Source organism: Athene noctua, chromosome 1 (genome assembly GCF_965140245.1).
Source record: "Athene noctua chromosome 1, bAthNoc1.hap1.1, whole genome shotgun sequence".
NCBI lineage: Eukaryota > Metazoa > Chordata > Aves > Strigiformes > Strigidae > Athene > Athene noctua.
The window spans coordinates 89,676,724-89,691,390 of record NC_134037.1 but is presented as its reverse complement, the minus strand read 5'-3'; the positions used below and the strand labels follow the sequence as shown (position 1 = coordinate 89,691,390).

The following is a 14,667-nucleotide window of genomic DNA, read 5'->3' as shown; positions in this document are numbered from 1 at the left end:
ACTTGCTAGCTAGAAAATATTCTCTCTACCTGTGTTTCCATATGCTCTAGGACTACTCTGTAGGAGAGACCGGTCGATACAAACCATTGTGTAACACATACACAAAAAAAACCAAACCCAGAAAAATCACAGAAACCTGCTGAAATGCAAAAGGCATCCTATGAAAACTCTTAAAGCCTAGTTGGTGTCTTCAGCTCTTACACAACTTCCTTGAAAAAATGAGCAGAAAAAAAATAAATGCAGGGCAGGCCTTGTGTATTTTCTGTCTAGACAGTAACTGAGAAATCTGTAAGAAAATATTAATAGCCTGCTTCTGTGGTATTCGTTCCAGATCTGTTTAGTCCCCTGACCAAATCTCCACAGTCTAGCCCTGAGAGACAGTGGATTCCAACAATGCCTTGAAACAAGCATTGGCTCATTAATCCTTGTTTTGTGATTACTGCCTGAGAATTTAGTGAAGGGAGACCCAAACATATGAGAAGAGCAGTTTCAATTCTTATACTTTAACTCTACTTCTTGGGAACCAATTGCACACCTTTCCTTTTTCCCCTTTATCTTCCTTTAGATGCAACATAAAGCAAACCATTTACTGATGCATATGTAAATTACATCAGGGAAAAAATTTTAAAAAGCCTTATTGAACAGGAAGAAATTTTGACATTTAAGATGCAGCGCTCAGAGTGGAACAGGCACAGGTAGAAGGATCGCAGGTTAAGGACAGAGGTGACTTGAGGGTGCAGTGATGGTGACAAAAGGAGGTACAACAGCAAAACTGAGATAACCAAGAGACATCAGTGGCAGTTAGGGACAATAAGATGCACATTAGAGACATGGATAGATGGTAAATGGAAAACATTTGTGAATCATTTTTGGGGAGGAAACAAAAGGAAGAGAATCTGGATTTGGATTGACAGGCTTAATAGCATGACAGCAGATATTATCATGAGTAATCAGTATCATGGATACTCAAGTTGTTGGCAAGTTCTGTAAAAATGCCTATGAACTCTGAAAGTTTCACCATCCACATGAATTCATGTGCTCAGAGTGTTTCAATCATCTAGTTCATAAGATGAAAAAGTTCCACAGGCTGCTTTTGTCAAGAGTACACTCAGGTAAATGGAGTCTGCCTACTTCTCATCTGGCCAGAGTACTTTACCTACTTTCAGTGCTTCACCTTGAGAACAAAGCTGGTGAATTCACCTACTATTGTGTTTATCCCTGATGCTCTAATTTACACCATTTACACTAGTGAAGGTATAACCTGAATGAAGAGTGACCAGTCAACAGTGTACTACTGTTTCAGAAGTTAACCATCAAACTGTATTGAACGCTTACAATACTACTGGCATGCACAGAAAGTTCAGGATCAGTGTGCAGTTCTTTTGCCCTTGACCCTCCCCTCCCTCCAAGTTCTTTCTCATCCTCTCCCCTCCAAAGGGCTTTCTTCTCCTGTTACTGAAGAAACCAATATTTAAGTAAAAGTTTTCTCCACCCATTTAATCTGACAAATCATGGAGGCTATTCCTGTGGCAATCAACTATAATGATCTATTCTGTACAGTAGATTGAATTCTTTGGTAATAACAATATTACATGGAGAAGCTTTTGGACCACTAAAACCATGTTAAAAGCAGGATGACATATGATTTAGTCTTTGACACTGAGCTCCCATATTGCTAGTTTCACAAATGATGTTTCTTTCCAGAAAAACAGTGGAGTAATAGTCATGCTGCAGTTCTTTGTTAAGCTTCTTCTCCATCAGTGTATCAAGCATTCAATCAAATGGGCCTTCCTTGATAGCCTTATCTCTCAGTGGGCCAGTGTTGCTTGGATGGAGCTGTGTGAAATGGCTGCACATTGCACTAGCTCCAATACCGATTTCATTGAGAGCAGAGTGTCCTGAAAATTGCTTAGCAAATATGACTTGAAATCAAAGTGACAGCAGTCTTATGCCCTAAGTAAGGCACATTTTGGTACTCAGCAGGGGACCAAAGAGTAGTTCTGAGTCATTATTTTAATTCTGTTGAAAGGAACCATGCAGAGGCCCCAAATCGGGTAAAGCCCTGCCAGTTCAGTGACTGACAGACATGGGCTGTGCAAGAAGGCACTGGGGGGAGCACAATCACCTTGTGCCACAGAACCAGATACTCACATTTCGCTTTGCCCAGCTCAGCTATTACACCTCAAGAGACTCCGAGACAATGGGGATTTCATGCCACTGCAATCCATAAGGAGCTTACAAACCTCCAGAGAACAGTCTGCATCAATTCATCCGGAAGTCTAAATATTTGACACTTGTAATGTCTTGTCTGCCTTTATGTTGTGGGCTAGGAGTGGGAGGAGAAAATGATTAAGAGGTTTATGTAGAGGAAGGCTAATAATCAGAATACTCTTCTTATTCAGCATTATTAGTCCCTACTGAATTAGATGGATCAGGAAAAGATACTTCATTTCTCTGGAGATAAAAAAGAACAGTCCGAGATCTTGAGGAAATATTGTGCCTATTAGTGTCTATGTAAAAGCCCTAGAAATAATGCTTACAGAGATAAGATGAAGAATAAGAAAATAATAAAGGCAAAACAGCAAAGGCAAATTTCCTCCTATGTGCTGCTCTGCAATTAACTGTTTGAAGCAATTCCCGATCCCCTTAATCTCAAGAACTCTGCTTATCTGCCCATCCAGTTATTTTTTAAATTTGTACTTCTGTTATTAGTGCTGCATTATTAATACACCCTGATAAGATAGGAAATAGCTTGGTGGTGTTCTGTTTCAGCATAATAGCCTTTATGATGAATAACTCCCTCCCATCTGAGGAGATTCATGATTCTCACTGCTCACAGAGTACAAGGCCCTGGGGGAATCCCATTTCCTCTTCTGCATTGCTATTCCATTTCCCAAAAGCAGCCTGGGCCTCCTTGTGTTTATCACATCTGCACACGCTGTTATCAATCAGGGTGCATGCCTTCTCCTTCTGTGTGGCCAGGCGATAGACATCCCTGGTGCCTCTGACAGATGTCATGCCAGCACGTACCTTAGCACGGCTCCTCATAGCTGACAAAAAAAAAGCAACGTTTAAGGTATTTTCTTGGGGGCAGGTGGGGAAGGGACAGCAGCTTTTCTAGCCACACTGCTTCCAGAATCTGGGCTCAAGTGATGCAACAGAGCAAGTGATGCACAGATTTCTACTGCAAATCAAGATTTGTATTTGGATAAACCTCCAGCAATACCCAATGGTGGAATGAAGGGGGCAAGCCATTAAAGCAAAGATAATTATGCTCACACTCTACAGTTTCAAATACATGTCATATTTTCTGTGAGAAAAGGAGGCAGGGAAGAAAGGATCAACAGTTTTTAAGTTTTCCCGGATCTGTTTCTGTAATGGGAGTATGTGATGCTGTAAAGGTTATTGTACAGCCTTACTCCTAGCATTTTGATACACACCATATTTTGACACCACATCTTTTTCTATCTAAGCATCTCCACTTCAGCCCAAACATTGTAAATTGAGCAGATCTGTGGAAAAAATTAGCAGCAATTAATATGGATGAGAGCAACTGGGATCTACAGAAATGCAATAGAGTCTTAGAGATATCTAGAGGATTTAATATAAAATGTTGCTATTTGTAAGAGCATTTTCAATCACCTCATAAGAGAAAAAAGATCATGTAATGGCTAGGGAGACTGAGCTAAGCAAGAAGAAGGATATTATTCTTGATTAAACCATGAGAGGTTACTGGAAATGTCTTAAGGGAATGTTGAGTTCTCTCTTCTAAAAAAAAAAAATTCTCCTAGTTTATCAATAAAAGCAAGTTTATAGCTAGTTAGCCTCCCAATTTTTTTCTGATAACTTGCTCAGAAACTCCATATAACACCTTTTCCTATATATTCCCACTGTACAGATGGGGAGGTGGAAATGAATAAATTTATACACATATATATGCACCTGTATAACTTTCTAGACACAAATGTACACACCATGATACACCTACCCATCCACCCATCCACCCACTGCAGGTTCACCCACTCCATTTCTCACTTCTGAGTGCTACAGAAGAGGTTTTGAGGGTCACAGGCCTTAAAAATATATTAACCTACCTCCTGATTTTTTTTAAGATCAAACAGGTCAATGACTTCAAACTTTGCTTTTACCTTCACCATATAGAAAGATTCTTTCATAAAGAAAAATGGGAGCATATAAAGTATTGCTTTTCATACACAGCACTTCATATCTCACTATCCAATGAAAGATCTTTTAACTGCTAATCACTTTAGCAACAATACTGAAGAAAAAGTCTATTTACATTTGGAAAATGAAACAGCATTTGGGTATCAGGAATCCAGATCCTGATTGCTAAACCCCAAGACATACTGCCTACCCTTCTGGGAAGGACTCCTCACTGGAAGCAATTCACAGGTCACGTTGCAGAGCAATGAGAATCTGGGCATCTGAGGGCCAGAGGCTCGAATCTAATGGGTGTGCACATTGTGACCAGATCTACAGATCCATTCAGAAGTACAGCTGAGCATCTCCAGTCCTTAAATCAATAAAAATCTGTTCAACTTTCCTTTGGTTTGTATAAGGTCAGATGTGCAAAAGCCTGCTTGGTCCTCTTCCCTGAAGGTCTGGATGGTTTATGCAACCTGTTCAGTTGCATTTGGATCTGCTCACCAGACCTGGGTGCTGTATAGTGAGTCTCCGACGTTTCTTAGACTGGAAAGCAGAGGATGCAGACATCCATATGGAGAATGGACAAGTATCTAGAACTTTCTGCTAACATCTTGTTACTGTATCTCCCAGTAGCTGGTTTTCTATTGAATTTAAAAGTACAGAGCAGAACACAAGAAGAGACTGGGTTCCTACCCAGGAAGAGATTCATTTCACCTTACTTGAGCTAGGCAAAACACAGACATCTCATTTTAAGGCAGCTGTCTAGGTTGCCTCTGTAATCAGTTGAAAAAGAAAGGAACATCTGGTAGGCAAGTCAGCCCATCCTAATATAGGTAGCACTTCATTCCTTCATGGGAGGAATCTGTATGACCAGCCTAGATGAGAAGGATAGTGATCATTCACTTAAGCTAGCAACATGAATTGCAGACTAAGGGAGTGCAATAATGCACTCACTAAAGAGTGAGGAAAAAGATAGGGAGATAATGACTTGGAGCACAGGGATACAGGCTTCTCATAAAAGCACAAATAACAGATAAATGTCTCCGGAGAGATATTCCCCAAAATGGGTTTAATTCCTAAAGGAAAAGGGAAAAAAGCAGGAGATGGTGAATGAGAAGAGCTATATCTAATGGTATTCTCAGTATTAAAATACAGTTCACGCTAGGCTCTCCCTCAGCTGAGCTGGTTATCTATTTAAGTCAATATTGCAGCAGAGAAATGAGGTAAAGCCCAGACCTTTAGGATAATGAAAAGCAGAATAGCCTTGCAGCTGAATCAGGAGGCTCAGACAAATCATTAGCCCATGATGTTACAGCAGTGCTCTAGTGGAGCCTCCTGCAGTGTCACCATCTCCTGCACCACTGAGCACTGCTCTTGGACACATGCTGAGAGGAGTCAAGCACAAAAGGAAAAGGCTGGGAGGAGAAGATCTTTAGGAAGTTTTGAAGAAAAAAAAAAAAAAAAGTAATAAGGCCTACAGCTGAGTGCTTAAAGTACAGTGACTGTAATTTGCATAAGATGTCAGAAACTCACATGATCCCAGGTTTAGCAATCTGTTCAGCATTTAAATTCCTCGCTCACCATTGTCTTGTAATTTTCAGTTTCATCTTGACTTTCCCGATTTATATTAACCTCTTCTTCATGGATTTAAAAATTAATTTAATGGGGTGAGAGGTGTGGGGAGGGCAGGGAAGAAAGGGACATTTCACTGAAATTCATTACTGCTGAAAGTCTTAGAAATGAAGTGGAACTGATTAACTAGAACTATCATAATGCCCAAAAATATCAACCAACAGTACAACTTAAATTGAAAAGAAAGGAAACATAAATAAAATAGGTCAGAAAAAACTTTGACAAAATCTAAGTGTTAAAAACAATGAGTTTTTTTGTTGTAGAAGAATCCAGTAATTTTCACTGAAATAGCATAACCTTCAATGTTTAAGAGATTTTAAAATGTGGCCACTGTACTGTCATAATATTTCAACACAAGAATATAGTTAAAGCATACTTACTAGGTGACCAATACTAAAGATTTCTGTAGCTTCATTAGGTTGACAACATTGAAACGGTCAAATTAATTGACCCATGGGGTCCTTGTGTATAAGGTTCATAGCCAACTAAATAACTACAAATTATGGTTATTCATGCCAATAAATGTCTTCAATCAAGAAAACAGTCAACTAACCTAAAAGTTATAGATTGCTGGGCATAAAATCACATGTCTTTGACAATGCAGAGGGCACTGGATAAAGTCACCTAGGAATGTAAAAAACCTAGTAGCACCAGACCAAAACAATTTGAGCAAGATAATTTTCTTTTGATCTCAAATTTTTACGGGAAAATTCATCAAAACAGACCAAGGTAAAAAATACAAAACTAGGCTTTACAGCTCTTTCCCTGCGTGAAATGTACTATAAATGTCACAGAAAGGATTGATTTTTCTAACACAGAAATAAGTAATTTTATCAAAGTGAGGGACAGCCTTTTTCATATTTTTTCTGCCCAGTTCAATTCCATATGGAAATCTCCTTCATCCACCTTTCATGCTTACAAGCTTGCTCATTAGTACAGTTTCTGAATACGCATAGGAAGACATCACTAAGGGAAGGAACACCATTTTTGGTATACTTTGAGGCAAAAAAGAGATCTACAGAACAACAGTATCTTATCTATATTTGCTCTCACCAATAGTTTGTGCTCAGACTAGGTACAAATCTTCCTCTATTACATATGGAAAGAGATTTTTTTTTTCCCTAAGCCAGGAGTTTCATTTAAGGACTCTAAATTACTCCAGGAAAACCTCACTTTCTGTATTGCTGTTCTCACACATGCACACACACCCCGCTGCCCCCAGTGAAAAGGAAGATGTCTACTAGTTTGAGAGATGGCTTTATTTTATGGAAAATCAGCAGAGGCAAAGGAATTAACAGAAGAGAAAGGTACCTTAATCACACATGACTACATGGTGCCCAGATCAGTGGATCACTCCTAATGCCATAACACAGAACTGCTCCATTTTTTGGAGTCAGATGTAAGGACAGCAACGGTATTCTGCCTTCAATTTTCCCCTTTCAGATTTAAGCCTATTCCTTGCTGTCCACGTCCATTTACCTGCCTGCATCTGCAGTGCTCCAGGAAACCATTACACTAGCATTCACTAGCCACGAGCTCCTCTCTCTGGGGAAGGAACAGCAATAATGTCTGTTCTCTAAATTGTCGAAACATGACTGCATAGAATTTTCTTTAAAATACATCTTTCTTTAAATCTCACAGCTACCAAAATGCAACCTGACAAACTCCTGGCATCCAGGACAAGCTTTAATTTAGAGAAAGACAAACTGTGAATGCATAGAAAATATGAGTGAGGGAAGTAAAATATTATTGTTTATAGCGATTCTTCCAACTACTATTAATTTTACTTTTTTCTTAAAGTAGCTTGAGGTATTAAAACTCCTCTCAGAAAATCCCACCTAGTAGGAATCTAGCCAAAGAGCATGAAAGCCTCTGCCCGATCCAAACAGTACATTTGGTGAGGAAAATCTTAGTTCTGAGCAACTCTGTCTGGAGGGCAAAAGGCCACCTGGATTTCATTCCAAGTGGAACTAAGTATTTAATTTGTACAACAATCATGTTGACAACAAAGATGAACACATATGTCTCCTTTAAACGCCTCAAGGGACTGTTCCTTTTTTTTTCCCCCCATTTCAGTAACCATGGTAACTTTGGGCAAAACCAGCTTTCACCTCAGAAATTGTTTTCTGTGATAAAGGGTTTAAAATTGCATTTGTCATCTAACCATTAACTTTTTCTCCCTATACACCTGAGTGATGAAGGAGAGAGAACCTCTGCTTTAGAAAGGAAAGAGAACCTCTGATGATTGTCTCTGAAAAACCTTCAAGATGGATGTCAGTGAAGTGAAACACAGAACATATTTTGCAGGATGTGCTTTTGCTGCTTTAACACAGGTTTTCATAAACATCTGCTTAATGTATACCATCATGTTGCCCAAAAAATCCGCACATCCATGAATCAGCTAGTCAAAACACAAACACTGATAGTAGAAAAGGAGGTTTCTTATAGGCTTTGGATTTAATCAAGATATGCATCAAATCTGTTCCCTTCAAATCAACTTTGAAAATCATGCAAGTCTAAGAATGTGTCTTTACTTTTCACTGCACTGATATAGAGTTGACACAGCTACTAAAAACATCTTTTGACAAAGACTATTCAAATCATTACTATAGCCAACAGAATACTTATTCATTATTAACACATGTATTGGACTGGTATAGCTTGTATTAAAGCATGTCAAGGCCAGTGCAATAATTGTTGCCCTGCTTAGTGAGAAGTCCAAGAAACTATTTTAAAGCAGTGGATATCTAAAATACGAGCATTTTGGTAACTCAAAGCATTGGCATATACTTCTCTCCCCACACAAAGACAGTTCTGAATCTATTCAGAAACCTGAACTGGTTGGGCAGTAGGGCTTTCTTCATTGTTACTTTTGGCAGGGGTACATAAAAACAAGAAACAGCACAAGTGGAGAAGAAGGGACAGAAAGAACAGGGAGAAGAAAAACATGAACAAACATTGGTACTGTAGAACAAAGAAATGTCCTTAAACTGAGGAAGGAATGAGACACTGAAGTTCTAGCTGAAAGGACCTGGTGTAGTAAGAAGGAAAATTGCCTTTAGCTGCTTCTCTCTGTTGTCATTCAAAACTTTGCATTTCCTTGTAGAGGAACTGAATTGCACTAACAGTACCTGATTCATACCATTTGTAATGTCTTTCCCTATCTGTAAAAAAAACTGCAAAGCACTGCATCTTAACTAGCTACTTGGATGTAAAGTTATGTATATATCATGTTATATGATCAATATACAAAGTGGGATGGTACAACATAAGACCATCTTTTGATTTTTAACAGTGATAATACTACTGCCTTTTATAGGCCAAAGACGTAAGACTCTGCCCCATTAATCATCAGTGGTATTCTGTCTTTGTGGACCTCCTGACTCCAAAGTGACAAGGGGTATCACACTTCTCCCTACAAACCAAATTCTCACCAGACAGTCTTTATGATGAGAACCTTAGGTGGGGCTCAGGAAAGTAGATACCAGCTCCCAGTGACATTCAGAAAAAGTCAGAGGAATGACACAGCTGAGAGCCTCTGAAAAATCCTCTGCTATTTTGGTGGAGACACTTTCAGGTCAGACAAAACCTTTCTGAAGTTTCCCAATAGAGTTTTATTGCAAATCAGTGTGAGGAAGAGGTAAGCTGCTATTAATGTAAAATGAACGGTAGGTTTTAGACTTATTTCAGTGAAATATTGTGCTTTAATGGAAAATTAAATTCTTATAGCCAGGCACTGAAAAATTATTTTTAACTGGACCTTCTTTAGTAGACGACACAGATCTTTAGGAGAAAGAGGTATGACTCAGGGATGCCTATCACAGCGCAAATCTCCTACCAGCACTTTGTGGGCATTCCTGGCATTTGCCCATGGCTTGACCCCATTCATGGCCCTTCCCAGCCAGGCTCTGCACTCAGCCCCTGCCAGAACACCAGCTCCTACATCTCTTACTCACTTACTAGACTCTCAGAAACCCCCCTCTGTGCTTCTTTCTACCCTGCCCCACACACTCGGAAAGGGCTCCTCAGGAGCATCTGCAGTGTAACCTATTACTCCCCCTTCAAAGATTTTAATAATCTCCTCTTCTATAACACCTACCAAAGCTTGACAAGGGGTATCTAATATTAGACTGCTGATGGCTTGAGGACACTGCTATCAAGATGAACGATAATATACTTCACTGTTTCTTTTTGCTTCCCGTCTGTCTGTCTGGTCTTTCTCCCTACACTGAGATCATAAGTGCTCTGGGACAGAAACAGATTTTTTTAATCTTAATTTATAAAGAATTTAGCAAAATGGGGATAGGCTCTGGAAACAGAAAAATTAAAAGAAAACACAGTATCACAAATTACAGTTCATTTTCCTAACAGGTTGAAATGCCTACTCAAAGAAGGTTCAACAATGACTTTTTGTTTCTTCCTGGTAGAAACCTTTTATATAGGGATGATTTTAATGTACAACGTAATATCTTTTCTATTTTATTTTGAGACTAACAAGTACCAACAAACAACAATTCACACCAAAAATAATATATAAGGAAAAGTAAACTAATCTCTGCCCAAACATAACAAATGCCTCTCAGTGACAGAGTTTTATAAGACTACACACAGAAAAGTAATAAATGAAGGAAAGCACAGAGACCACATCCATTCATCCTAACCCCTGAGCCACCTGAAAACAACCTATTTATTAAGGCTGGCAGAAAATTTTTCATTCAAGATGGTTTTCATGCATAATGTGGGATTCAGCAAAACAACATTTTTCACAAAGAACATTTCAGATTTTCAGCAAAAGTACTGGTTTAGTTTTGATTTTGTTTGACAGAAAATGGAAGGGGAGGGGTAGAGGGAAGAAGGAAGGAATCAGATAGGGGAGCAAATCTTAGAAAACCTTGTTAAACTGCCCTTACAGTAGATAATCTGAGTGCAGGCATGGAATAATCCATTATTTCAGCTTGGAAAGCCTTTTTGCTGTTTCTTGGCTCATTGTCAGAAAGGACAGAACAGACTTTATCCTCCAGAAAATGTTGAGACTTGGAGAAACTGCACATACAGTCAGCCAGGAGAGTGGCACACTCACTGTGTGTAAACTCAGTGAAAGCAATCCGTCACTCTCAGAATATGATGATTCAAGGACAGCAGAGAGAGAAGGAAAAGTGATGCCGAAGCTGTAGCAGTTTATGGAGCAGGACTGTCACGCAGCCCAAACCAAAACTCTCTCCTCTCAGGAAACAACTGGGGATACCACACTACCACTCTTGATCAGGTCCCTCTGCCAGGAAATGCAAACCCAAACACATGTGTATGTTAGAACCCCTACAAGCACCACTGTTAATATATTTACAACATGGTCATAAACGTTTTATTTGACTTCAGGGAGAGCTTTTTGGAAATTAGTGCAACAAAGAATCTGTTCCTCTATCCCTTTATTTCATTTTGACACTGCTGTATTTCTGCTAGGCTCAACGGCGCTATCTAACATCAAAGTAAAATGTTGATTATGGAGTCCAAACATTTCACTATTAATATCATCTTCTTCCTTCTGTGAAGCTGAAATTTAGCTTTCAAATAATACTTCTTCCAAATTCCAGACTGGTATGGTTGATTTGCATGGTCTTTTGTAAGAAGAGGTGTGAAGCATGCAACCACAATAGATACTCTCTAATTCTCTTCCTTGGTTTAGATTCTTCAGTTGTACCCGTATCTATACTAACTGAGCTGCTAATTAACTTTTAAATATGTTGCTGGTAAGAAAATCTTCCTAGGTTAACTCACAAAAAATATATGCCTCCACATGACAGCTGAGAAACAATACAATTTAAAATAAATCATTATCATTAATTTTGCAAAGTAGAATCATTGAAATTTCTAGTGGAAGTGAAAATAAAAAATGGCAACTGTTTGATGGCAAGTTCACTTTAGAAAACCATGAAATTAAATTTAACCTCAAAGTCTAAGCTTTGAAGTACCTGACTTCCTATCCTGCAGCGTCTCAGATACCCACCCACCCTGGCAAACCGACAGCTCTCAAGCTGACACCAAGCCAGCAAAACCCAGTGTCTGTGCCAGGGGTCCCAGCCCTACAGCAAAGAGTCTGCCTTCCAGGAAGCCTGTCCTGAGCCAGTTTCAGAAACCAGAATCGCTGGCAACAGTCAGCCTTCCAGTTCTGGCGAATCAGACTTTCCAGTAACAAACTGTCATGTTAGAAATTGCCCATCCCACTCAAACCCAAAGTGAAACAGAGTTTTATCACACTGGGATTGCTGATAAAAGGCTATTTACACCCAAAACAGGAAAAAATTTACACGACTGTAAATAACGTTTAGCTTCCTTGAACCCGCTTTCTCCACACGGGTCCACATTTTATAAATTTATACCCTTACAGAAAACACTACTGGAGAAAAAATGCTGAGAAAAGTAACACAGTTTTTAGCATGCTCCTATCAAAACATATGCCAACCAAACTGAACAGAACATGTGTAAATAACAACAGTAAAACTAAAAGCAAACAAGCTGGAAATTCCATTACCTCATCTGAAGTTCTCCCAGTCTGACAGATAAATTACACTGTTATCCTGCAGTTATTTACGTATATGCCTTGCACCTATTTCTGACATATTAAAATGAAAATCGTGCTACACAGTTAAACTGATTGGAAACTTTGATGAAATTATACAAGCTTCAGGTCATAATTATAGGATGACTCCTAGAAGAAACCAAAGAGGGGAAAAATGAAACTGAATTCCAGAAACTGCAGGTTAGACATGTTTTTGCTAACAGAAATGTGGAAAAAAAATAATTTTCTCTATTATGACTATAGGAATTAATCTGATTTGGTTTACTACTTTGGACAAGCATGTATTAAAACATTTTTTAAAACCTCTTAACTATTTCTCACATACTCTGATAGCTACAGGATGGTTAGTCTAAACTGAAAAGAAATATTCTCCATCAGCTGGACTGCAAAATTTCAGTTTTACTTACACATTTGAGAAGCCTGGAGCCTGTTCTTGTACATGGTGTTGAAAAAGCAAATCATAGGTCTGTTTGGGCATACTGCAGAACTGTTTCCCAAGCCCTATTCACTGGAAAACAGTGATCACAGGAGCAAGAAAGGTTCGGATCAAGCTTGTAGTGTTTTGACAGAGCTATGTTTGTGTCTCTGTGGGTGCAGACCCTTTTCTTGGGAAGGGTGAAAACCAATAGTCAGGAAAAGTGCTCTCACAGTTCAAGAAGGGAGATTAGTCCCTTGTTTTCATGAACACACCCTTAAACACCATGAACACACCATTCCTCAATGGAATTTTTATTTTTATTAGATATAACCTGTCCTAAGCACAGAAGAGTAAGAATCCTGAGAGGATGGTTTCTATTGTAAATATTTGCCATACCAGCTTCTTACAACAATGAACAGCTTCAAGTTTACTCCTCCCACTAAAGTCAGAGTATGCATCACTACTAACTTTTACAAGATCATGACAGATTTGTACATCTCTTCCCACCTACCAGCTCAGAGGAAAGGAAGGGAACCCTATGTGTAATGAATCCCTTTTCAAATAGGCCTTAAACCCTCCATGAAAGTAATACCACTGTTCTTTGGGAACTGCACAATATAAAAAGTGAGTCTCCAAAACCAGTAATGAAAAATCTGAAGCCCATCCTATGCTCATCATTTCTAGATCATACATTACAATTTCTCTTCTAAACACAAAGGTTTTCACCAAATTCATTGTCACTGCTTAATATTCAATGATTATGGAAAAGCCACACACACAGATGCTTGCATAATGAACTACCTTGATCAAAACAAACTGCTGTCCTCGGCAACTGCACACATGTATTCCCAGATGAAATGTGCCAGGCTCTTCATTTGTGACAGGAAAAAAGAAGGGCCACTCAGACAAACAAAGCAACAGCAAACTCTATAGCCACCTCCTCCATCGCCTCAACCATTTTCCATTTTAAGTATGTACCTAAACAGCATTTTAAGAGAGCATGATTATGGAGAATGGGAGGAAATAACATGACAGAAGGAAAATGGAGCAATTCATCATTATCAGCATAGGCTTTGTTCAGGTACATGGTCCAGCCTTGTCCTGACTGTACTGGAAGAAAGCCAGGAAACATGAGCCAGAAGCAAATTACAGTGTGTCCAGGCAAGACACCAGTCTGGACAGTAAGAGGATCAGGAACCCAGAACATGCCACAGCAAGCAGGTGCTATGCAGTTTAAACACAGCCACAGAAGCCAGCTGCTCCAGAAACCCTAGCAGAATGGACATCATCACCACCAAGTAGCACTGTGGTCCCAACGCAGGTGCTTTTAGTGTAGCTGCGCCTTAAAATGTATTAATGCTGCACAATTAGGTCTGGCTGTGTTCAAGTTAACTTCATTAGAAGTTCCCTTGCATCAAGTAACTTACATTGTTAGGCCTTTGTACACATGTTCAGGGACCAATTGCAGTAAAGCCAACCAAGAAAGGACATGATCTTCCAATTCCATTAATGTTTTGCATGAGGATATAACCTTCTCCTAAAGAAAACACGTGTTTTAGTGATACTCGCAAGGCCTACCTTGCCCAAACCAGGGGTGTCTTTCACTTTGCTGACTGCTCTCAACAAACATGGTGGTGCAGGGGGTGGGGAAGTCTGAAGGATACTGCTGAAACTGGTAGAGAAGAGAGGAGATTCAGGAACAGATGATGCAGAAGGCCTGTGCTTCTTCTTTTTGGAAGACAGGTTCAATTTCTGAGCGGCTCTGTGGGAAAAATGACAAGATTAAGCTAAACCAACCCCAAACTCATCAGCACAGCAGCCAAGAATAAATATCAGGTTACTATTTATTAGGATCTCAGTTTTTACCTCACTG

The 14,667-nt window shown here is 39.3% G+C and overlaps 1 protein-coding gene across 1 annotated transcript in view; it reads right to left on the bottom strand.

Annotated features, from left to right (window-relative positions):
- KIF26B (kinesin family member 26B) overlaps positions 1-14,667 on the bottom strand; it is a 298,248-nt gene that overhangs the window by 91,469 nt on the left and 192,112 nt on the right. Inside the window, exon 5 of the mRNA XM_074925552.1 lies at positions 14,373-14,556. Coding sequence (XP_074781653.1) covers positions 14,373-14,556 — 184 coding nt within the window. The remainder of the gene's footprint in view (positions 1-14,372; positions 14,557-14,667) is intronic.